Below are 25,993 nucleotides of genomic sequence, written 5' to 3'. Positions count from 1 at the left end.
GCTCAAGAGACATTGACGCACTGGAGACCTAGAATGGAGGATTGGAAAACCTTCCTGCCCCACGATTCAATCGTTTGATCTCCCTATCCGGGGCAACAATGGACAAATTGTGAACTGGAGGTTCACCATAGAGACCTGCACCACCAAACGATCCGGAGAAACGTAGGCAGAGAGGAATAAGAGGTCCGAAGTGGCTGACCTGCGCTTATTGGCCAGGTCACGGCCCACTGTGAAGACAAAGTGGTTTGGCCCACAGTTGCACCATAGGCCCCTTCACTGCCTGAATGAAAGGCAGCAAGGTCTCCTTCTCGTCCACAATGTCGCACATGTTGTACTGCACCTTAGGCCTCGATAGGGCCGACATCCCAAGAGGGGGACTACATTTGCCATCGGGTGCTGAAAATCAGCCTGTGATTTGCTAGGGGTGGCAGCAGGCATGTCGACCTCCAACGAGGTGTCCAGGCCACTCGCTTCCGGCAAGTCAGCTGCTAGGTTCACCAAGTTCCACATACAATTCCTCTGGAAAGACACTCACCTCCCTGGGGTGGACGGGCTCTGGACCAAAAGGGACATCACCCTCCTAATCACCTAAAACTACTCCAAATGTGGCATATGCCCTTTTTGGGAGCGGAAGGGGCTCTTTAGCTACCATCTTTCAAACGGAAATTCTCCCACTCCTCTGGGCAAGAGGATTTGGTCAGAACAGAAAAGGTACCTGCGGGGCCTCTTCCTCATGGGCTTCATTGAAGCAGTGGCTCCTCTTTGAGGACGAAGACGAGTGATGCAGAGAAGCAGTGCAGGGCGACCTAAATCTCTTGCAGCGCTTCTTTTTCTTTTTGTTCTTCTGGATGGGAAACCGCTGTCTCGTGCCGCAATATGTGCCCGGCGATCTAGAGTGGGACCACTTATCACCTCTCTCCTTGTGGAGAAAGGCGAACAGCTTTATTTCATGTTCTCATGTGCATCATGGCCTTCACCAAAGCAGTAAAGGCATATGCAGTGCAGGTCCAACACAAACATTTGGCGCCTGTAATCGGCGCAGGGTTTGAATCCCGAAGACCTTGTCCGATACGGCAGCACAACAAATTCGAGACCCGAAGCAAGAATTTTGTATAACACTAAGAATTAGCTAAGAGTGGTGTTTCTAGCAGAGACTAAAGTGCGCAGAAAAAAGGAACTGAGGTCACGGGAGGGGCGCCACTATACATTACTGCCCCGACATCATGGCCGGCGTGGGGTGCATAAAGACACCGGGAGACACAGCGCCGTGGTGCTCCACTTGCAGCGGAACAATTTCCGAACAACAGCTGACACTGGGAGATAGACATCAAAGATGAGGAATACCTGGGAGGAAGGAGTCCATTAGAAACAAAAAATTATCTTAGAGAAGGAGAAATTACTTGCCGTAATGTTCTTTCTATGGATTCTTCTCCCGCAGATTTCTCATCAGATAGATATCCCTTCCAGCGTCAGCTGCTCGGAAAGCCTTTCGACAGCGGGCATAGCACACCTCAACTCTGCTGTCGATCCGTCTTGACTAGATGCACCGGTCATCAACTCCATGATGTCGGTCATCGTACATATACTGCATCACTATGCCCTTGTATCTCAGTTCACCCCCCCACCCCCCAAACCCCGCAAGCTCAGGCGCTGCAGCGGAAGACTAGACGATCCAGTTAAAACAGCTGCAACTGATAGAAAAAATAAAAACAAACTTTTTTTGTGAGGAACGGGACCGCAGAAAGAATGCGGCACTCAACAATAAGTGAAAGGTAGGCCCGAAATAAGAGGTCACTTCTTTCTCCCAATAAAGTAGTACTCATCGACTGCAGGCACTTTCATTACAGCAAGTCATTTCTCCTTCAATGGATTTCCTTTCTACCCCCAATTCCTCATCCGATAGATTCACCAAGCAGTATCTATGATGGGGGAGGAACGAAAGTCTCTTAAAAGAGGACATTTTGCAAAATCGCTCTCCCAAATCGAGCATCCGCTCCACGGTCTACATCCGGGCAGTAGTATTTGGTAAAGTTATGCAGCGAGGATCAGGTTGCTGCCCCGGCGAATGTCCCTCACCGGTGCTCCCCTTTGCAAGGCAGAACAGCCAGCCACCCCTATAGAGTGTGCTCTGATGTCCAGGGGTAGTTCCTTCCCTGCATTTAGTTAGCATTCTGGAATGCAAAGCGTGATCCAACGCAAGATGGTTTGCTTGGAAACAGCCAAACCTTTTTTAGCCATGGAGAGGGCTACAAACAGCTGGTCCACCTTCCTAAACTCTGCCGTCCTGGCAACATAGAAACTAATATCCCTTTTCGGGTCTGGTCTATGGAACTGCTCCTCCTCCTTGGAAGGGGGTGGTGGCAGGGAAAAAACAGGAAGGTCAATGGTCTTGGACAGGTGAAATTCCGATACCATCTTGGGCAAAAATCTTGGTTTTACTTTCAGGGTCACTTTCTCCCTAAAGAACCGAAGAGAAGGTGGATTGCATGACAAGTCCTGCAGCCCACTAATCCGTGTGGCTGACGTGATGGCCACTAAGAACGCAGTCTTTAAAGAGAGTAAGCGTATGGAGCATGAATGCAAAGGCTCAAAGGGAGCCACCATAAGGAAAGGTGAGAACCAAATTAAGGTCCCAGTCTGGAACAAAGGGAACACGCAGAAACGTATTCACAATGCCCTTCAGGAATTGGGCCATAACCAGGATTGCAAAAAAATACCCTTTACCCGGTGACCTATTGAACACAAATATCCGGCAGTATCTATTTATTTATTAATTAATACATTCATTCCTTCATGTGTAGAGCGCACACAGCCCAGAGGCAACTAGGCGCTGATTACAACTTAAGGATATGGTTACAATATGTTATCTTGACAGTTATTACTAAACAATTTCTACACAATACATTGCCCGAGTAGCATCAAGCAGTTGGTTAACATCAAATTCCAAAACATAGGTCACACAATTTACATATTTACACAATGTTACATGTCCTTGCATTGATTTGTACTACTAAAGGTAGCCTAAGAATCTACTGCAAGAGGTCAGCTCTAAATAGGGTTTTGAGTTTTTTTTCTGAAAGACCAGAATGACGTTTCTTTTCTCAGTTGGACCGGGAGGGCATTCCACAGTTTGGGGGCTACGACAGGGAAGCTTGAGCCTCCTACTTTCTGTCTTCTAAAGCTAGGGATCGAAAGCATGTTAGTATAGGCAGAGCGTGTCGGTCTGTTCGTATTAACTTTACAGATGAGTTAGCTGAGGTATTTAGGAGCCTTTTTGGCGATGCACTTATGAGTCATTGTCAAGATTTTGAAGTTTATTCTATCTTGGACAGGGAGCCAGTGAATGTACCTTCTGATGGAAGAGATGTGGTTGTGTTTGGGGATGTTTAGTGCTGCTCTTATGGCATTATTTTGAAAGGTTAGTAATTTTTTGATGTTTCTGGTGCTAGTTCCTGCAAATAGAGAATTGCAATAATCAATCCTGGAAAGTATCAAGGCCCTTGCCAGGGTGATGGAGTTCTCTGTGGAAAGAAGGGACGACTGGCTCTTATCAGTTTCGCCATATAGGCGGCTGATGATATAACCGCATTGACCTGTGTGGAGTCAATATAGATCCCCAAGGTTTTTATTTCAGTGGCCACCGGGATGGTGTTGCCATCGATAATTAAGGTTTTGTAGCACTGCGGGAGGTTACCAAGTTACGATTTGTTCCCGATAAGGATGAGCTCTGTCTTATCATTGAGGCATGATTCGTTGAGTGCCATCCAGGCTTGGATTGCGAGGTATAATTTGTTCAGATTTATGGTGTCAGTATTGTAACAACCACTTATCGATATGAGAATTTGGGTACCGTCCGTGTAGTTTGTATATGTGATACCCATGTTATCAAGTTTATCAAACAATAGCTTGATGAAAGCATTGTAAAGTGTGGGGGATACGCACAAACCTTGTGGCACGCCACACGTTACCTGGGCAGGGTGTGCTGCTGAGGTGTCTGAGAAGACCCTTGTGGTTCTGTGGGATAAAAATTATTTGATCCAATTAATGGAGTCTGCAGAGAATTGTGCTGTAACTTCAAGGTGCTGGCATAGTATATCATAGTTCACCAGATCGAATGCTCCAGAGAGATCTAGCAGCAAGAGGAAACAGATCACCTTTGTCTATGTACTGGTCCATTTGAGTTTTCAGGTTGAGTAGGGCCGTTTCAGTGCCATGACCTGGTCTAAAACCAGATTGTCTTACGCCCAAGAGATGGTTGTCTTCTAAATGTTTTTGGATTTGCAGATAAGCTGCGCGGTCTAATATTTTAAGTAGGAAGGGAACTGTGGTGATGGGGCGAAAATTAGTTGGGATGTTGGTATCTGAGGTAGGTTTTTTGAGCAGCGGTAGAACCCAGGCTGATTTTAGGTCATTAGGTACTGTATTGGAGGCAAATGAGCAGTTAATGATACTGGTGATAAATGGTGCCAGTTCAAGAGCACAATCTTTTACCAATGTAGCGGGCAAATATCGCCTTTGCATTTGGATGGTTTTAGACTTTTGATGATGTTGATTGTGTCTTGTGTGGGGAGAATGTGAATTCGGTTGGCTTTTGTGTGTTTGGGCTAAGGTGTGTAGTGGGAGGTGTAGTATTGAGTATAAGTTTGGACTTTTTTTGTTCAATTTTCCTTTGTTATAGGCAGAATTGCATGCAGTACCCTCTGGGACCACACCACACAATTCGGACTACTGGTGTTAGCCAAACCAACCTTTGGTATAAGTCTGTACCACACAGTTTTTGGTAGCTAGCTGAGCTGCCAGGCTTATCTCAAGAGTGAATATGAGCAGTACAAGTCATTACACAGAGGACTTTCAACCACAGTGGTTCAAGTAGACACTTATACTCATGGTTTCTTGGTAAAAACACTTATTAATTTATTACACAATCATTTAGAAAACATTCACTAGAAGGAGGCAACTTAATATTATATACTAATACACTTCAATAAGATTTTGAGCCAGTTTAAGCTCCCCTGAAATAGGAGCCTATTGGCAGTTCAGTTACTTAGAAGTGAGCAAAACGGGACAAGGTAAGTAGAAGAGATCACATATACCTGTTCAACAGTGCAAATAGTTTCAGTTCACCAGAAGAGTTCAATTCAAGTCAATAGGCCAGGCCAAAGTCAATGGGCTAGTTTTCTGGATAGGAAAGAGCAGTTCTGGTATCAAACAGTAAAGTCTTTGCAAAAGTTCTCAGTAGTAGCTTAGGCGAAAAAGAATCATATGTCGGGTCACAAGCTGAGTAGGCCTGCAAGTTGGGAATGTTTCAAGAACTTTCACCACGAGAGTGTCCTTCTCTCAATCGGGTTGGCACAGTACCTTAATATGAGGAACGAAATTCAGCTGAAGACGTTGGTTGCTGGCAGTTCCTGCAGATCTCATTGTTCCTGAGCCTCAGTCGTGGGGACAAGAGGGAGGACGTCCGGGGACTCCTGCACTGCACGGGATCCCCGAAAAAGCAGATGGAGTCACTTCGGTAGCTGTAGATTCAAGCACACAAGCTGGTGTCCCTCTCCCTGGTTTATCCTAACCAGCCTTGAGAATAGTATCCACGTGGCTTACGAGTTGATTGGTCCCACCAACTCAAAGGAAGAAGTTGTCCATTAAGAGGCCTCTCTGTCCAGCTGAGCTTGGCAATTCGGACCTGGAGCAGGGCTTCACCGGGCAAACCAACAGTCCAGGAGTTGCAGCAGCTGTCCTCTTCCAGCTCTTCTTTGGTTCTTTCGTTCCAGTGGTGGACTCTGCTTTCCAGTCCAAAAGACTTGCCTTTTAAACAGTTCTCTCCCTTTCATTCCAGCCTAGCCGTCACTCACCCAAGCAAGGTAGCTGTCCTTGCCGGACAGTCAGCCAGCCAATCACACCAGAGTGCATTTGGGTCTCCTAGGAGACTAGGCACAGGGAGATCCGGGCACCTGCCTCACTTCCTGCCCACCCCAGACACTCAGACGCCAGAGGCGGCCTTCAGTCTAAAAGCCCGCCAAAGGCATACGAACAAAGGGACCAAGAAACACAAGAAGGACCTTTCCAAAAAGAAAGGCGAAAAAAAAGGACCAGGACCTGTTTAAACAAAGGTTGAAAAACATGGCTCCTGCGATTATTAGCGACCGGTCTTTGCGGTCGGGAAAAATCATGATAGTTTGTTGTAAGACCACTGCCACCAGCCATTTCGATAGGAAAGGGTAGCATTTGATTGCTACGTGAGTGTTTAGACACAGGGGATACTATGTAACCCCTCCAGCACTCTATAGGCAGATAGTGTTTGCTAGGAATTTAAAAAGACTAGTAAAGTCAATTTAACCTCTCTGGGGAACAGTAGTTCACCCCTGAGAAGGTATTTAAACCTTTGGGAAGTCTAAGAGACATCCCTGTGTCACTGCACCGAAGGTGCTGTGACACACACATGAAAAGATGATGCCTATGGAGTTGTCTAAAACTCCATAATCAAAGAACACAAGTTTAAAACACACATCAAAATACATGAAAGAGTGGGAAAAAAGGCTCACACTCTTTCCAGGTTAAAAAAATCAAGTCCTCAAAAACCAGCAAAGTTGCTTGGGGGCGTCTCTAAGGTGAAGAGAATTCTTCCTAACACTTTGTAGTAGTGAGATTTTAATCGGCAAGGGCGTTCTGAATATTGGAGCACCATTGTTCATCTTTTATCGTGAAATCGGGCGTAGGTGCTGGTGATTCTAGTTCCCGGAGGATAGTGAAGAGCTCTCTGGTGTTAGATTGGGCATTATATATTCTCTGGTTGTATACTTCACTTTTGGATTTGATAATTTCATTCTTATAGTTATTAGCTAGGGTTTGAAATTGAATTTTATTATCTTGGGTAGGAGATTTGATCCATTTGTTTTCAGCAGATCATTTTAATGCTTTAAGGGCTTCAAGTTCAGGGGATTGACATGAGCTTGGGGTTTGATCTTCTTACTTTTTAGCTGAGCCGTTTTATCTATGGCTGCAAACATAATTTCGTTGTAATGGCTGACTAAGGTTGAGGGGTCTCTATCCTGGTGATAGAGTTCTATGATAGGGGTGAGCAGTGGTAACATGCTGTCTCGGTTGATATTTTTTAGATTTCTGTAGGGGGCTGTGGTTGTCGATTGTGGCTGTTTCTGAGTTTTGGTGGTGAATATGATAAGATTGTGGTCTGCCCAGGGCGAAGGGGAGTTAGATTGGATGATGGTTGAGCAATTTGAGTCGGCTAACTAATCTAGTGTACGTCCTTTATCTTGGGTAGGTGTGGTGATTCTTTGAATAAATCCTTGGGCTTCGATGGAGTTGGCCAGGAGAGTTGCTGTGGAGTCTAGGGGGTCGTTCAATCCTAGATTGAAGTCACCCATAAAGATGACTTTGGAGTGATGTTTCATATTGTGTGATAGAAGTGTTGTGATGTCCTTTTCGAATGTGGAGATTGGGCCTGGGGGTCTCTAGATGATATGAAGTGTAAGAGTACAGGACGGTGTTATGGTGATTTTTACTGAGATGGTTTCGCAGGACAAGAATGAAAGATCAGGGGCTATTCCTATGTCAAGGTTTTTTTTTTGCTAGAAGGGCTACTCCGCCTCCTCTTGAAGTGGATCTGTCTTTCCTATAAATGGTGAAGCCGTCCGGGATGGCCAAGGAGAGGAGAGGTCCTGAGGCTGTGTGGAGCCAGGTTTCAGTTATTGCTAGGAAGTCGAGGTTGTTTGTTTTTATAGCGTCTGCAATATCTAGGGCATGGGCACTAATAGATCTGGCATTAGTTAGTGCGCCTTTTAGAGAAGTCAAGCTAGGGGTGGAGGGTTTGGGGGTGGTGGTACCCTTGTGTTTGGGATAGTTTACAGTGCCTGAACGGGTTTGAGTTAGACTGTGTGTGGGAGTGCATGTGATGTTAGGGATGGAGGTGGTAGTGTTAGTCGGTAGTTTTTGTTGGTTCTGGCGGGGTATTTGGGATTTAATCAGTCTAGTTGGAGGTGTGCGGGAAGATAGTCTGAATCTTCTTCTGAGGCCAGGTTGTGTCAGACATGGAGGCCATGGTATTTGAATGTCATCTGTTGGTAAAGCAGTGACAATGCTCAAGAGGTTTTTCTGATTGGTTCCGATAGACGAAGTGTGTGAGTTGTCAGGTTGAGAGTTTTGGCATTTATTACGTTGAGGTTGGGGAATACAAGGAGAGATTTGAGGTTGGTGGACCGGTGTGATTGGAATGTCAGAGGGTGAATCAATAGCAGTCTTCAGGTGCCTGTGCAAGATTCTTGTGGATAAGCGATGGAGTCTGCCATCTGGAGGCAAGGAGGTAGGGAGGTTGACATGTGATAAGGAGTTTAAGTTGGTGGTATCCTTTGTGGCAGGTATGTGATTGCTTAGTGGGGGATGGGGGAAAGGTGTTGGGCAAGGGATGGTTGGTGACAAGCGCAGTGAAGGCGGGCTAGTCCCTGACCGTATTGAATATAAGTGCCTGCAGAGCAAGGTAGGTTCATTGTGGTGGTCAGGTGTGTGGCTGAATCCATGTAATCGTAGGTTACCGCTAACAGTAAGGATAGCACAGGAAGTAGGAATAAGGTTAACATAATCACCGATTTTCTGTGGCCGTATTTGTGGCATGGCTGTCCTTTAGGGAGGGCAGTAGTCTGCTACTTATCCATGTGTTATAATTGCTACATGTGACAGTATTGAGCTACTGTATCGAAGAAGTGGGACTAATAACTAGAGTGCAGTTAGGCAGGTGGGTTTGGCTAGTATATTCTGACAATGTGCTGCTAGAAGTAGGCTTGGCACGCCTAGTAAAAATGCATCTCAATTAAGACATGTTTGAATGGCGGAGGATCCATGCTGAAATGGTCCGGATATAAATGATGCAGACGGTCTATTGTACAGGTGAAATCCTAAACTATTACACCGTACCAGTGTGAGCTTGTTAAGACTAGGAAGCAGTGCGCTGCTCAAAACTAGCTACTGTGGTACAAATATAGAGCAAAATATCATGATAGCAAGTGACTGAGTTATCACCAGCGATATGCAGTTGCGATGGGAGAGACAACAACGGTTGCAATGTTCAATGAAGAGGGTGAACCTAGATGCTTGGCAGAGGGTGCATTTTCACAAGGAGATGCTTATCTACTGGCGTTGTAATACAGGCATGCTAATACATCTCATGGCTTTGTAATACAGGCAAGGCTAGTATATCAAATGTATTCAGCGTAAAGCATAACATTGAAAGGGAGTTTGTTATAAGTTATAGTACAGGCAAGGCTAATAATCAGATGTGCCCAGCGGAACGCAAGTAAGTAGCGAAACATCTCCAGTGAGAAAGGTCAGTGGCAATGAACAGGTCAATCAATCAAAACAACAATGAAGGAGCAGAGACTCGGAATCGCAAACAAATGTTAAGTTTGATATGCGTTTTGAGTAACTTTAGTTAAAGCGGTTGAGTGACCTAGGCAGTAATAGAGGTCTTGTTGAGTTTGAACAAAGGGCAATGAGGGTATATATGCAGAAGAGGTGTGCGTGATTGGCATAAATTGGAGTGGCAGTGTTAATAGCGCAGGGGTGGTGGGTACTGCAGGGACACGCGGCCACGATCCCAATACTAGAAAGGAGGGATGGAAGGCCATCATGCATGTATAGGGTGCGGGATTTTACGCCTGGCGAAGCAATACCTTGTGGCATACACAGGCTCCCCGTCACGCACTGGTGCAAACAGGGGTTAACAGGGCCTTCTGTGCAGGCCTTAGGTGTGAGGCCGGCTTTCGCCTGCCGGCTCCCGATTGGGTAGTTTCAAGGCTGGACTGGCCAATCAGAGACCAGAGGGTGCAATCAGGACATCAGGCGATGGTTCGTAGGCTGGCGGTCAGTGCGGCCATTTTAAGAGGACTGTGAGACAATGTGAAATACGTGAATCAAGACATGATCAGCTGCAATAACTTCTGGGTTATAATCTCTCACATGCTGCGCCGCATTTACCATTTCACGAGCATTCCACTCGCACTTCATAAAAATTAAATTACTGATTTTTGGCGAATTTCGCAGGGCAGGTGCTCGGTAGATTATGAGGCCCTGATGGGCTTACCTTACACAAGGAAGGTTTACGGAGCTTCCAGGGTGCTCCATCAGTGTCAGGCAGCTCATTGGGCACCGCAGATGCAGGAGATCCTGCCGGAATGTGAATGAGGCAGATGTATCCATTGACGATAGTGACCTGAAGGCCTGACAAGGCCAGTGACAGACGGAACCCCATCAATGTAGTGGTGGGGGAAGAAATAGGGTCAATCTTGCATTGCCTGCACCATGCCTCAAATCTTCTCCACCTGCACGCATACAGCAATTTTGTTGACTGTCTAGGTGCAGCCAGTAGCACCTCAAATACCTCCTCCGAGAGGTCCCAGTCATATGTCATACTCTGAAGAGCAAAGCATCTATCTTGAGGTATTCCAGGTTCGGGTTGGATCACCCGACCTTTAAACTGGGATAGGAGATGCGGCCGGCAAGGGAATCTGAGAGGTTGGCAGATGGCCAAGTCCAGAAGCTCTGAGTACAACATTCTCCTCACCCAATCCGGGGCAATGAGGGTTGCTCGAACCCTCATCCTCCTGACAAGACATGGAAAGACAGGAATCAGAGTGAAGGTGTAGTGGACATCGAATATCCACTCCACCAGGAACGCCTCCCTCAGTGCGCCCTTCGAGCAAAACTGTCTGCACTTCCTCTTGGACTCTGTGGCAAACAGATCCACCACTGGGGTATCTCAGAGAGCTAAGACCTCCTATAGGACTTCCTGGACCACTTCCGAATCATGTGAGACCGTGCTCGGCCTGCTCAGACCATCTGCCAAACCACTCTCCGTCCCTGTCAATGTACTGCAGGGAGAGAGATTCTCCAAAAGTCAGAACCACAGCTGCATCGCCTCTCTGCAAAGCAAAGGGAGCGCACCTCACCCTGCATGTTCCGGTAGTGCATGGCCACCGTATCGTCCGTCACAATCAGGACAGGCCCTTTCAGAGAGGGCACAAACGCCTTCAAGGCCAACTTGATGGCCTGCAGCTCCAGCCTGTGCCATCAGGCCTCCATCGTGGGTCAACGGCTGCTCACCTGCAAATCCTTGCAGTGAGCGCCCCAACCTTTCAAAGACGCATCCGTGACTACCCTGGCAAGAGGCCATGGAGGCCAGAAAGGTTTCCCCGCCAACATGTTGTCGCTGCTGGCCCACCAAGAGATTGTTGGCCACCGACCTGGACACTTTGAGAATGACTTAACGTGCTGAAATACTGGGACCACTGACCCCGCAGAAGCCACTGCAAGGAACGCATTCCTAGTCTGGCCTCTGGCACCAGAAAAATGCAGGAGGTCATGAAACATAAGAGGTGGAGGAAGGAAGCCGCAGGCAAGGCGTTGTGGCTCTGAAACAGCTGAAACATCTGTCTGACATTGCCTCCTCCCTGCCCTGAGTGTCCACGACTGCTCCAATTAACTGGAGTCTCTGTGCTGATGATGTAGGGGACTTCTGCAAGTTCAGGGAGAAGCCCAGTCTGTGCATTAGCAAGCAGGTGGCCTCGAGATGAGACAACACTTGCTCCTTTGACCCCCGTCTGATTAGCCAGTCCTTCCGGTATGGGAACACATGGAGACCAGACTTCCAGAGGTGAGCTGGAACTACCACCATGAGCTTGGTGAAGACCCTCGGGCGGAGTTCAACCCAAAGGGGAGCACCTTTAACTGGTAGTGCTTGTAGCCTATGAGGAATCTCAGGAATTCCCTGTGCTTCTCGGGGGCGGCACATGGAAAAGTACGTTCTGAAGATCTATCGACACCAGCCAGTCCTAAAGCCTGAGAGCGTGGAGAATTTCTCTCAACATCACCATTTTGAACTTGTCCTTCCTCAGGAACTTGAGGACCAAGATGGGACTGAGTCCTCCCCCTTTCTTGGGTACCAAAAAAACCCAGGAATACCAGCCCGATGCTCCCTGCTCAGGAGGTACCTCTTTCACGGCACTCTTCAAAAGTAGGGCTTGCAGCAATTCCTGGAGCTCCTGTTCCGGTTGTTGAGGGGGAGGTGGTGGCCTTTTTAAGAAAGGCAGACAGTAACCCCACCAAATGAGCTGAAGAATCCAGGCAGTGGAAGTAATCTCCTGCCATTGGGCCCAGTGTTTGCCTATCCGTCCTCCAACCAGGAATCTGTGGGGGGGGGGGGGGAGAAATCAAAGCACCTTTGAGGGAGGAGCCGCCCCCGCCGCTGTTGACACGGTCTGCTGGCCCCTCTGCCCCTTTCCTGCAGGCCAGGGCAGAGGCGTTTCTGGAGTTGAGCCTTACGGCCAAAGAGGATAAGCGCTGGTATCCTCTAGCCCTCGAGGTGAAACTAAAGGCAGGTTTGGCCGGCTGTTGGACAGCCAGGGCTAGCAACTTGGAGGCCAGCTTCGACTCCTTAAATCTCTTAAGGATTCATCAGCCATGGGGGCCGAAAAGGTTCTTGCCATCAAAAGCAATGTTCAGTAGCTTGTTCTGGACATTTGGTGAGAACCCAGATGTATGAAGGTAAGCCTGCCGAACCCATAGATCTGCTGACGCAGTCAGCAACGTCCAGGCCCATTTGCAATAACTGCCTGACCACCACCTTGCCATCATCCATCAGTCTCTGAAAGCCCTCTTGCACCTCCCCTTCGAGAAAATACTGGGCGGCTTCACCAAAAGCAGATCACAGGGCAAATGAATACTTGGCAAATCTGCAAGGGGTGTTCACAGCTTCAGGGCCCTACTGCTGAAAGAAAAGATCTTTCTTGGCTAAAGCGTCTACTTTACCCCACCCCTCCCTTTCGCATAGTGATGCAGTATATGTACGACAACTGACGTCACGTCTGGAGTCGACAACCAGTGCAACGAGTCAAGACGGACTTGACGGCTGAGCCGAGGAGCACTACACACCCTGTCAAATTGTTTTCCGAGCAGTTGGCACTGAAAGGGATATCTGAAGAGGAATCTGCAGGAGAAAGAAAGGAAATCCATTGAAATATACTTCCATAAAGGAGAACCCACCTATTTTATTGTAATGTGTGCTTTCATTTGCACTCAATATTACTTAACAAAACCTTGTTGATGCATATTCCAAGCTCCCACCAAAATAGTGTTAAAAGAAAAACACACTATGAATCCTAAAGGCCTTAGGACACTGCGCTCCCCATTGTAATTGTGTCCATACATATGTTATTTAAATAAAAACCAGCATAGCCCAACATATATACGTAAAATAGATACTTTGGCTTAAAATATCACTGCACAATTTATTATATGTACTGTTAATTTCTACTAACCGTGCTAAAGGATACTGAACACATTGTGAAAAGGCCTTACTCATCCACCTGGATGCTTTCTGTCCCTCCTCTGGACTCTTTCGCAACCTCTGCGACTCTCTTTCTCCTTCTATTCTTCCCTCTGGCCCGACTCGCTCTACAGGGTACACCCTGGATGTTTTGATCTCTTGAGACTTCCCCCTCTCTATCCCTCCGACCACTCCTCTTTCCTGGAGTGGCCACTTTCTCCTCTCTCACTCTCTACCCCCCCAGGCCGAACCAACCCCTACACTGCCACCCACAATCTCGGTCATCTGAGGCTTTCGCTGCCACTTTCTCTCCACCTCCTACACCTCTGTCCGACACATCCTGACACAGCACTTTCCAACCTCTATTCTTCCATCTCTGACTCACTTGATATACTCGCCCCTGTCATGATGATCCCCAAAGCCAAGTGCAACTCTTGGTACGACTCAGACCTTGCCACCCTTAAACGCAAGTGTAGGGTAGCTGAGAGGAAACAGCTGGCATCTTGTGCATCCTCTGACAAACTGGCCTGGCGCCTGCTTCAAGGGCAGTACCGACTCTGTCCACACCAAGAAGAGAGCCCATATCCAAGCCTGCGTCTTTGCGGCATCTAACAACTCGGCCTAACCCTTTAAAATATGCAAGGAGCTGGCCAATCCTGCTGCAGTCTCTACCTCTCCTGTCCCGTTCCAGGCCCTCTGCACGACCTTGGCGTCACATTTTATATCTCTAAAACCCAGGACATCCAGTCCAGCCTCTATTCCTGTCCTCCTCCTTCCTCTACTTTCTCCTCTACCTCCGGCATCCCTGCGGCCACCTCTCCCCCTACCTTGTCTTCCTTTCCTTTTTTCACCCCTGACAAGGTTTCTAGACAAGGCCGATCTATGAAAGTCTCATCAAAACAGGTTCTTCCCTGTTCATCCAAAACCATCAAGGACCACATTGACACCCTCGCTCCAGCCTTGGCCGACTTTTGCAACCACTCTTTAGTCACTAGAACCTTTCCGTCCCCCCTGAAGCACTTTGTTGTGCACCCTATTCTTAAGAAACCCTCAGCCGATCCCTCCTGTCCGGCTAAATATCGCTGAATCTCCATTAATCCTTTCCTGGGCAAACTCTTGGAAAAGCGGTCCATCTCCCAGATTAATCTTCACAATTAATCTGTTGGTTTTCTCCATGACCATCAGTCTGGCTTCAGAGCAGCTAGAGCATGGAAACTTCTCTCTAGAACATCTGTGAAGACCTGTTCCCCAACCTTGATGCTAACCACCCCTCTGTTCCCATCCTACTCAATCTCTCTTCTGCTTTTGACATGGTCAACCATGCCATCGGGCTAAGCCAGCTCCTAGATAAAATGGGTATCGCTGATCAGGCCTTGGCCTGGCTGATCTCTTTCCTCTCTGACCGACCCTCCCAGGTCCAACTTGGGTCCTTCCTCTCCTCTATCTCACTCTCTACCTGTGATGTCCCCCAGGGGTCTAATCTTTCTCCCTGGCTGTTCAACCAATAACTGGCACCTCTCGCCCACCGCATTGCTGCTCTCTGCTCCAACGTTCAGTGCTATGTGGATGACACTCAGCTCGCTTTCAGGCTCCCCATAGCTGCCTCTTCGCCCTCTCTCATCCCAGATTGTTTTTCTGCAATCCAGGAGTGGTGTGCCGCCGATGATCTCTGCCTTAATGCTAGTAAAATGGCGATCCTCCTCATTGGCACACCTGCACCTTCCTTTCCTGTCACTCTCTGGCCGCCCACTTTGGACCCTCTTCCTGCTCCCACCTGTGAGGTTAAGAACCTCGAGGTCATCTCCAACTCCACACTCTCCTCCTCTCCTCACATCTCAGACGTCTCTAAGAAGTCAAACTACCAGCTACCTCAGAGCTATTCTCCCTTTCCTCACCTTCCCCCAGAAGTTCACCATCTCCAAAGCTCTGGTTCTCTTTAGGCTGTACTACAGCAACAGCCTCTTTCTAAATCTACGTGCCTCTACTCTCCGTCCTCTACAACTCATCCAGAACCGGACTGCGAGATTTGGCCTCGGCCTCAAGCCCAGGGATGGTATCTCTCCTGCCTGAAAACTCTCCACTGGCTTCGAGTGGCAGCAAGGATGAAGTACAAGACCCTCTGCATTGTCCACAAGGCCTTCTGGGGCCTGGGACTGCAATACATTCAACTCTCTCTCCGCAAATATCTTCCTACTCAAGCTCCTCCAACTCCTTGTGGGTCAGTCACTTCCCCAAGCAACAAGTTGGGAGCAGATCTCTTTCTTCGGCTGGCCGCTCTCTCTGAAACTTGAGAAGAACCATCTCTGGCTCTGGAAGCATCTCAAGACCTTTGTCTTTGCTTCTGCCTTCTCTCTTCCTCTCCCCTACTGATCTCCTGTCTGATACTGCACTGGTCACCTGACTACCCTCTGAACTCGGGCCCAGGTCCCTGGCCGCACAGTGGCACACCCGCACTGCCCCCTGGCATCCCCTGCACTTGGGGTCAGAATTCCCAAGTAAGATGGACTAGATAGCCAAAGTGGTCTAGAGAACCCCCTCCTCTCAGTGTATAGGGCTGAAGTTACCAATTTCCCCAGTGTGTGAGCAAGATTTGTTCACATACACTTCGGAGTTGCAGTCTGGGAAGGAGCCATTGGGCAGACTTGAGAAATTCCCACGTTAGTGCATGTGCAAGACTTTGGGATCTAAACCAAGACTATATACTTTCACGTCTCCCCTGGGAGGGCACATGATAGGCTTTGGGGTCCCCCTTGAGGATTCATGGAATAGTCAAAACTCCCATAAACTGCATAAACCACACATTTATAGTTCCAACAGCAGCATATGCAAAAGCTTTTTACTGTTAGTATAGAAGTGCATGGATCATACATGAGAGGCTTTTTTTACCTTCAGTTGTCGTATTCTTTGCTCCAAGACATCCATTTTCTGCCTAACCACCTCCGACTGCTCCAAAGATAGGACAATTGGAGTACTGAGTGCTTCCCCAACTGTATCAACTCCTGTGTCTTCATTCTCATCTGTGTAAACACAATAAAACATATTAATTGCTTTACGACAAGATATAAAAATCTGGCATGCATGATTGTCACACATATGTCAGCACTTAGATCTTGGAGTTTCGATTACATGGTGGTGTCAATACATCATGCAGTAAGGAATTTTAAAAAACTGTTGGGGAGAATTTTCATTTCTGTGCTAATTCCCTTCAACCTTAGAGACCTCCAGCTCTTTTGCTGGACTTCAGACTTTTTCATTTTAATCCCTGAGTGAGTGGGACCTTTATCTCCCTCTCTCATGTGTTTTTACCTGATTTGGATTTTGTGTTTTCGCTGTTTTTGGAGTCTGACAAACTCCATAGGTATCTGCTTTTTGTATAGTGACACACACAACCTTCAGTGCAGTGTCAATAGGAAATCCTTTGGATTTCTCATAAGGTTTAAATACCTTTTCTTGTGTGAACTACAGTTCCCAAGAATAGTAAAGTGAAAATGACTATTTACCTTTTCTTTTTGTAGGTCCAGCACACACCATTTTATGTGGAGTGCTGGGGGATTACCTAGTATGATATATGATAGATTTATATAGCGCCTATACACAGTGTGTTTCAAAGCGCTTATCCTACTTTCTCATGTAACATTTTTATGTTACCCTCACTACTTTAAATGGCTGGTGGCAGTGGTTTAATTTTTCCTACCATTGTGCTTTTCTACCACAGGCTGAACCCTCAGATGCAGTACAGCACCACTGGGTGTCCTTTTTGTCAAAATGGCCCACGTCTTCTTTTTTTGCCATTTTCTGTTTCTGGCTCAAGTGTTTCTGGAAGGACAGGATGTGAGGGAGGGTCCCAAAACTTCCCTGTCCCTTGTCTCTAGGAATGCCTGAATGCAACTAGTCCCGATTGGCTCGCTGGCCCTGCGGTGTGATTGACAGCCTAGGCTGTGCATGAATGGGAGAAACCTGCTTAAAAGGCAAGGGTTTCGGAACTACAGGCAAAGTCGACCACTGGGAGAGACACCTGACAAAGAAACCATGAACGAAGCTTGCTGCAACCTCCTGGACCTTTGAATTGCCCGGTGAAGCCCAGCTGCTGTGCAGACCTCCTTTTTCACCTCGACAGAGAAGCTCCGGACGGAACGACTTCGCCCCTTGGGTTAGTGGGACCAACTAACCCCGAGACGAACGCCACTGGACTACCATCCCCGACTTGCTGTTGCTGCGAGAGCCCAATGCCCAGGGTCGACTGTCTGTAGTCGAGTGCAACTCTGCAGCGGAGCGAATCCAGCTAGAAGCTCCAGGAGTCTCCTAAGGACCCTCCAGAAGCAGGACCTCCAGATCCAGAGTACCCTCACCAGAGTACAGGACTGAGGCAGTGAAGGAAGTCCAACCGGTGTCCAAGATCCGCATCAGTTCTGTTTTCTAAGCGCTGAAACTGCGAAGTGCAGCTGAACCGAAAAGACACCGTAGCTGCCGACGACCTCCCGAGTACTGCCGCATGAGCCCTCCAGATGTCCTCTCTCTCTTGTCCCCACGACTGAGGCTCAGGAACCAGGGTCTGCATCGCTGTAGCAAACGGGAATCCAGCTGGACCACTCTTCGCCTAACCAGAGGTACTATTTAGGCTTGGGGTACTTACCTTATTGCCTTTAGCTGCTCTTTTCTCACTGGGGAACTGCATTGGCTACCTTTTTCGAGTTGATTTCAACTCCCTTCTCACAAGTTTCACAGCTTGTGACCCTACAAGTGATTTGCCTTAACTCTCTAACTTTGAGCAAGACTTTTGTCCACGAAGTGCATTAGCTCCCTAGACTGTGCCCAAATGACTTTGGCTGTCCTGGCTCCCTAAAGACACTATTCTAAATCCATTGACTTTGATACTGTTTGTCCCTCATAGGTGGCTTGTTGTATACTGGTACTGCTGGGAAAGGCTTATCTAGACTTCATTGAAGGATTCAGCTGTCCTCACAATTGCTGAGCAATTATAAGTTACTCACCGCAGTGACTAACTTACTCCTAGTCCATAGTCCCCTTTCCTCCATACTGCATGGGCGTCCCTCACTAGGGATGGCAGAGACAACCTTTTTCACCAGAAAACCCTTCCTCCCCTTTAAATATGGGGCGCGGCCCTCGGAGCATGCGCTCCTTTGACTCCACCCACCAGCGGCACTCCTCAGTCCCCACAGACGCGTCGACTAGATTACCATTGCCTAATGACACCAGTTTTATTAGGGGGGGTGGGGAGGATGGTGGGACGTATGGAGGAAAGGGGACTATGGACTAGGAGTAAATTAGTCACTATGGTGAGTAACTTATAATTACTCCTACGTCCCGTCCCCTTTCCTCCATACTGCATGGACGATTAGAAATTAATGTAGCCCCAGGGTGGAGTGTTGACCCCTCTTAAGAAAACAACTTCCTTAATACTGCCTGTCTGAAAGCTGCGTCTGACCTAGAGCTGGTATTTAAACAGTAGTGCTGGCAGAAGGCCGAAGGAGTGGCCCACGTGGCCGCCCTGATGATGACCTGTCACGGGATGTGACTCTGGAATGCGACCGCCGTGGCCTTGGCTCTGACAGCGTGGGCATAAATGTTCGCTGGAAGTGGTTTGTGCTGCTCCTCATATGCCTCCTTGATGGCTGAGACCATCCACCTTGCTATAGAGGCCTTGGAAGCCTGATAACCCCGCCTTGACACCCCAAAAGGTGATAGAGAGCATCCGACTTGCGGAAGCTCTTACTACTGTCCAGATCAAATTTCAGAGCGTGCCTGACATCCAATCAGTGAAGGACCCTCTCGGCATCATCCTTAGGATCCGCAAAGAAAGTAGGTAAGACTATCTCCTCATTTAGGTGGAAAGAAGAGACTACTTTAGGCAAGAACGCTGGGTGCGTTCTCAGGACCACCTCATCTCTGTGAAAGGTAGTGTAAGGTTCTGAAGTCACTAGTGCCTGGATTTCGCTAACTCTACGTGCAGATGTAAGACCCGCCAAGAGAGCTGTGTTAATGGTGACCAGCCATAGGTTGGAAAGGTTTGTGCGCCAGGGTGCCCAATACTACATTGAGGTCCCACACAGGGTGTGGTTTCTTGATGGGCAGGTAGCGCCTGGTGAGGACTGCCAGATGTCGCTTAACGACCGGGTTGGAGGAAGAGCAGACCTCCTCAGAGTTCCAGTAGGCTCCTATGGCTGCCAGGTAGGTGCAGCATGCGTCTAGTTGCACCCCTGAGTGTGCGAAGTGTGCAGAGAAGGATCATACATCGTCCTACATGCAAGTAAGGGGGGTGGGTCGATCCCCTTAGAGTCCGCCCAGTGTCAGAACTTAGTCCATTTACTTTTGTACGGTCTCCTAGTAGCATGGCTCCTAGTGCACTGAAAGTCTAGGTTAGCCTGTGACGGATTCAGATGCTTTAGTGTGACCTGCTCAAGAACCACACTGCAAGGGCTAACTTCTGCAGGGCGGGATGGATGACCCTGCCCCTCTGCTGTGAGAGAAGGTGAGCGGTGCCCAATGGCAGGTGAATGGGAGGTCTGTTCGAGAGGCGTAGCAGCTCCAAGAACCATGGTCTCACCTGCCACCACAGAGCTATCGGAATGATGCTGAGGTGTCACGATTCTCTTATCCTGCAGAACACCCTGTGGACCAGGGGAGTGCGAGGAAATGCCTATGCTGTCATGATGTTGCACTGTATCTGGAAGGTGTCGCCCGGGGAGCCGGGGCCCTGCCCCTGCCAAGACGCGAAATGCAAGCACTTCCTGTTGAGCCAGGTGGCAAAGAGATCCAACTGCGGATGCCGCCATCCCCCCAGCAGGATCTGATCATTCAATTGCCATTCTTATTGGTCCACTTCCGGTCTGCTGAGCCTGTCCGCCTCAAGGCTAGACTCCCCGGGAGGTGGATTGCACTCAAGAAAATGTTGCTCTCTAGGGCCCACGCCCACATATTGACCACTAGACTGTACAGCGGGGGGACATGGTGCCACCCTGCTTGTTGATGTAATACATGCTGGTGGAGTGCTAAGTTTCAATACGGACCACCTTTCCACAGATAAGCGGCGGGAAGGCCTTGAGAGCGAGCCAGACAGCTTTCAGCTCCAGCCAGTTAATATGCGCCTCCTGCTCCTGGAGGGACCAGAATCCATAGACGCTGTGGTTGTCCAGGGTAGCGCTCCAGCCTTCCAGGGAGGAATCCGTGATGATGGTGACCTGCGGTGCTGCCTGCCAGAAGGGTTTGCCCGTCAGCAGGTTGCAGTCCGTGGACTACCAGACAAGGTCCTGGTGGAGAAAGGGAGGAATGCGGACAAGCTGCGCTTGGGAGCCGCGCTCCTGATTCAATGAGGCTGCGAAGTGCAGCTGTAATCTCATCTCAAGTCTTGTGTGGGCTACAGCCAGTAGGAACGCTGCCATGATCCCTAATAGATGATGGTACAACCAGGCTGAGGTCATCTCTCAGCTGAGAAAATGACCTGTGGCCCCTCTTAATGGCTGTGATCTTGTCCTCCGAGGGGGGAAAACTCTCTCAGATCTTGTGTCCCAGATTAGGCCCAGAAAGGTCAAGCTATGTGAAGGCTGCAGCTGAGACTTCTTGAGGTTGATAGAAAATCCCCGTTCGTGGAGTGTGATCATACGGGCGGAGGAAGTGTGGTGAACCACCACCGGGGATCTCGCCCCACGAGCCAGTCGTCCAGGTATGGGTAGACATGGGGGCCTTGGGCCCTGAGAAGGGCTGCGACTGCATTCATAAGTCTGGTAAATACCCCGAGGGCTGAGTTGAGGCCGAAAAGTAGAACCTTGTATTGGAAATGGAAGCCCATGATCCTGAACCGTAGCAAGGACCGATGAGGCTGCCAAATTGGGACATGTAGATACACGTTATTCATATCCAGGGAGCGCATCCAGTCTCCCCTGCACAGTGTCTCCGCAATGAGTGCTGGCGTAACCATCTTGATTTTTTTAAGATGGAGGGAGAGGTTCAGGGTGGAAAGGTCCATCACAACTCTCAGACCAGCCTTGTTCTTCTTTTGTATGGTGAAAATCCTGGAGTAGAAGCCAGGGCCTCGCTGGGAGGCGGGGACTTCTTCCACTGCCTGGCTCTCTACGAGCAAATGGATTTCCACCAACAGAGTTGTCATCCCAACCTGTGGGAGTGGAGGGGAGTAGAGAGGAGAGGGAAGAATCAGTAGACGGTAGCCCGTGGACACTGATCCAGGGGTCCTTGAACCTCTGATGCCAAGACTGTGCGTGAAGGGCAAGTCTGCCCACCACCGGAGACACGTGGATCCGAAGGGGCACGTCATGCCTTCTTTCTCGCTGGGGCGGAGGAAGGGGACTGAAAGAAGCCCTTGCTCCCCCCTTCTGCTGTTTGCGCTGGTGCGGACTCGGAGAATGGTCAGGCTGTCTCGACCTCTGTTCTTGGAAGCCCCGGAACCCGCTGAAGGCCCGCTCCTTGTCGGAGCGTTGATGCGACTGTGTGTATGCCTTGGGCTTGGCCTTCGTGAGTATAAAGACTTTGCAGATTGGGAACTGTTTTTCCTTTTATCTAGCTCCTCATCGGTGGCGGAATGAAACAGGTCGTCACCCTCAAATGGAAGGTCCAATATGCGCTCCTGGACGTCCGGGTTGAACTTCGGTAGCCCGTAGCCAGGCAGTCCTTCTCATGTCCGTGGCAATGGCACGGCCTGAGGTGTTAATGTGCACCATGATGGATTCCATGATGTCCTGCACCACCTATTTAGCTTCTGCCAGCCCTGCCTAGAAACGTGCCTGGCTCTGCACTGGAAGTTCTGGAAGGAAGTCGGCTATTTCCCGCCATAGCCTCTGATTAACGGCTGCCAGCATGTCTTCTGCGTTGGATTGACTAAGGTGCAGTGAGGCGCTTTTCCTCCTTGCCTAGAAGCGCTGAGGACGACTGAGGCTTGGACTAGAGCGATGCCGCAGAGATCACCGAAGAGTGCGGTTGAGGGTGTGTCGACAGCAAGAGTGGATCCCCCTCCATTTGCTTATACTTGGCCTCGAGGCGCCGATTGACAGGCTGGGCTGAATGGGGTTTAAGCCATCCCTTTTTGGCCAAGGCGACAACGTCCTTCTGCATCAGGATCCCGGTTCTAGCCGCAGGGCGTAGAGTGAGGACCTCAGCCAGGACCCCTGCCTTCGTTTGTTCGACCTCGGGTTGAGGAAGCCCCAAGTATTTGGCCAAATAGAGCCATTCATGAAAGGCCTTGGATGATGATGCCGTGTCGGGGTAGTGCTGCATACAGGCGCCCCCTCAGACATCTGTCTGGTAAAAGGGCGTGGCCCCTCAGGTGGACACCCAGTAGAAGAACCTTGTGGTCCCTCAGCATTGTCTCCGGAAGGATCCAATGACCCCTTAGTCTCACGGCCGGTAGCTGAAGTAGCCTCGGTACAGGTGCTGGTGCGAGAACCTGACTGGTTCCTCCCGCTCAGGCGTTTGCTTGGGAAGGAGTCGCCCTTGCGGGGAGCGATGGAAAAAAGCAGCCCTATCTTGGGCATTGACTTGTGTCTGACGAAGTCCTTCAAGTACTCTGGAGGGGTTTTCTCGACGAGCTCCCTCCACCGAGCTAACCTGTTCTTCAGAGCATGCGGTGTAAGCCAGTCACACGCGGTACAAACTTCCCAGCTGCGATCAGGGCCAAGGCAGCGGAGGCAAAGAGCGTGGGGGTCAGACGTAGGGAAGAGCCCTTCGCAGGCTGGACACCTGCTGAAGCCTGCTGATGTTGACATGCGCCAGGGAGGAGCATGGGGCTAGAGGACCGAGTACCTGATTAAGGCCAAAAGACAGAAGACAAAAGAAAGACAGAAGAAAGTATCTGGGGAAGAGGGCGTGATATTACAAGGCCAAAGCCAAACCCAGGAGCGCTGGTGAAAGTGGTCCGTTCTCTTTCCCAGCACGCCTCAAAATTTAAAGGGGAAGAAAGTTTTCCTGGTGAAAAAGGCTTAGTCTCCCGACCCTAGCGAAGGACACCCATGTAGTATGGCGGAAAAGGGGCGGGATGTAGGAGTATTGTTCCAACCTTTTTACTTTCCTAACCCTTTCCTTTCTGCAATTCAGAGTCCACAAATGTGTAGTGGTGTGATATATAAATGCAAATACTATCCTTATGATTGAAGTCACCTCAGAGTGTAGGAGTAGTGTATGACGCATATCCAAAGATTATCCACTGGCTTTATTTGACTCTGAAAAGTAATTTTAAAGTGTATTTGAATTGTTACAACAAATTGCTTTTTTAAAGAATGCTTATTTAAAACAGACGTTAAATAACCATTTATACCTTGAGTGCAAGTGTTACTTGGCTAGTTGTATTTACACATTTCTATTGTACAGCTCTACAGCTCACATTTACCCCTCTTGAGATGGCTGCTCAGTCACACTAACAACTTGTGCAGTAAAAACCTACACCAAAAGGTGGGTTCCCTAATACCAAGCAGATAAAAGTGTTGTGTAGTCTCACCTACTGCGAGTACACCCATTCTGACCTAACAGAAACTAAGTAGCATCAATGCATAACCCACCTTCCACTAACTCCCAGCAATTCAGCTTCTGTTTTGGGAAAAGCACATTTTCCTTTGAAAATGAAGCTCAAAATGTGACCAACAACTGACAGATCTTATGGATGCTGTCGGCCTCAATTTGCATCTGTAGGATACATGCCTATCCTGTGACTGTCTGAGGCATCTGCAGATCAAACCAGCAACACCACTGGGAAGAGTTTACTTTATTCTTGTGTGTGTTCTTCAAAAGAAAACCATACAGGAAAACCTAAAAGTTACTCATCGCAGTGACTACTGTATTCCTACCCCACAGTGAACTTTCAACCAAATTGATGGGGTGACCCCAAATGGGGACAGGCATGGTACCTTTTTTCGGCATCCCAAATTAGATACTGGAGCCACTTTCCATGCTTGGAGCCGAGCTCCTCTCTGCATGCCCACCCACCAGCTACACCTGCAAATCTGTTACTACACAGGTAGGAACACACACACACGTTCAGAGAGGATGGAGCGGGCGATGGAGATCAGAGTACTATGGACTAGGAGTACAGTAGTCACTACTGTTAGTACGGTTTACACACTCATACCTCAATACTGATGAGAGATTCATAAAGCACAAATTAATGGGTGCTTGGCAACTGATTGACCAACCACATTTTCAAGTACTGTCTGCCAGAAGCTAGTATCTGCCTTGGAGTTGTTATCCAAGGAATAGAGGCAGACTTGGCTTTGACTATATGGGCATGCAGTCCTAGAAAGTTACTTTATTCTGGCACTTATAAGCCTCTAGAAAGCAAAGCGCTATCAACCTGGCGACTGGAACATAAGACAGATTTGGAGAACGTGATCCCCCATGTTTGTTGATGTTAAACATTGCTGTAGTACTGTCTGTCAGGACTTGCACAGCTTGGTTCGCTAGGTGAAACTCGAATGCCTGAAGGGCCTTGAATACTGCCAGTACTTCCAGCAGATTGATGTGGTTGTGAGCAGCCGCCCGAGACCACACACCCTGAGCTGTGTGGTGAAGGTAATGAGCCCCCCACCCGGCGAGTGAGGCGTCTGTCCTGACTATCGCTTGTACTTCCGTATCGTGGAAGGGTTTCCCCTTCAGCAGATTTTCTCTTGTCCACTGTTAAGGAGAATTCTCATTCAATGGCTAATTTCCCTTACCTAGTGAGTCCCCCAGCAGCTTTGCTGGATTTCTGAAGTTTATTTTTTTCACTTGGTAAGAGTGTGAGCTTTTCCCCCGCTCTTACCTGTGTTTTTCCATGTGCATTTCATCTGTTTTTGTGATTGTGGACTCTGGAGTAGACCACTTCAATAGCCCCACTCTTTTGTGTGTTACACAGCACCTTCAGTGCAGTGACACAGGGTTGTCTTTTAGGCTTCGCACCGACTCCATTTCTGGGGCTGACTACTGTCCCTCAGAAAAGGGTAAAGTTGCCATTAACTTTACATAGTCAAATAACCACAGATCCAGTACATCCCATCTTACATGGAGTATTGCAAAGGGTTAATCCTTAGACCTTTTTATCTGTACCTCCTAGAGTATTGTTTTGCTCTTTTTAACATTTAGACTTGGCTGGTGGCAGTGGTATCTACCCTAGCTTTTCTACCGCGATTATATTCGATAAACGTGGTACGGTTCTTGGCTATTACATTAGCCTTGAACATAAACCCGCTTGACCAAATCGTCTTTCTTTTGGCTCCGGTTGGGTTTATTCGCCATTTCTTTTTGTTTAAGTTCTTCTTGTGTTTTACTTTGCACGGCAAACTAGGTTCGCCTTCTTTGTTCACTGTCTTTTGGCAGGCTTCTGCTCAGAAGCCCTCCTCAAGGCGCCTCGGTGTCTGGGTGGGCTGAATGTGAGGGAGGGATGTAGTCACCCCCTGCACAGAGTATCCTAGGAAACGCAAGTCGCACTTTGTCATGATTGGCCAGGGTAGTTGTCCGGGCTGGACAACCCCCCTGTTGGGTGATTGACAGCCAGGCTGTGTGAATGGGGGTTTTTCGCATAAAAGGCAGGTCTCTTGGTCAGAGAGTCATCACTGGAACTACAAGGAACCGAAGAGAAGCGGAGAGAACGACAGCTGCTGCAACTACCCTGTCCCAGTGAAGCCCTGCTGCAGTCCTGAGCTATCTTCCCTTCAAAGACTCAGAGAC

At 48.7% G+C, this 25,993-nt stretch overlaps 1 protein-coding gene across 10 annotated transcripts in view; it reads right to left on the bottom strand.

Annotated features, from left to right (window-relative positions):
- Positions 1-25,993, bottom strand: part of ARHGEF1 (Rho guanine nucleotide exchange factor 1) — a 1,792,426-nt gene that overhangs the window by 144,270 nt on the left and 1,622,163 nt on the right. For all 10 annotated transcript variants that reach the window (XM_069640923.1, XM_069640913.1, XM_069640921.1 and 7 more), the window contains one exon: positions 16,217-16,347. In XM_069640923.1, the coding sequence (XP_069497024.1) occupies positions 16,217-16,347 (131 nt within the window). The remainder of the gene's footprint in view (positions 1-16,216; positions 16,348-25,993) is intronic.

Source organism: Ambystoma mexicanum, chromosome 1q (genome assembly GCF_040938575.1).
Source record: "Ambystoma mexicanum isolate Mex_15411 chromosome 1q, UKY_AmexF1_1, whole genome shotgun sequence".
Classification (NCBI taxonomy): domain Eukaryota; kingdom Metazoa; phylum Chordata; class Amphibia; order Caudata; family Ambystomatidae; genus Ambystoma; species Ambystoma mexicanum.
This window is presented reverse-complemented; position numbering and strand designations above follow the sequence as displayed.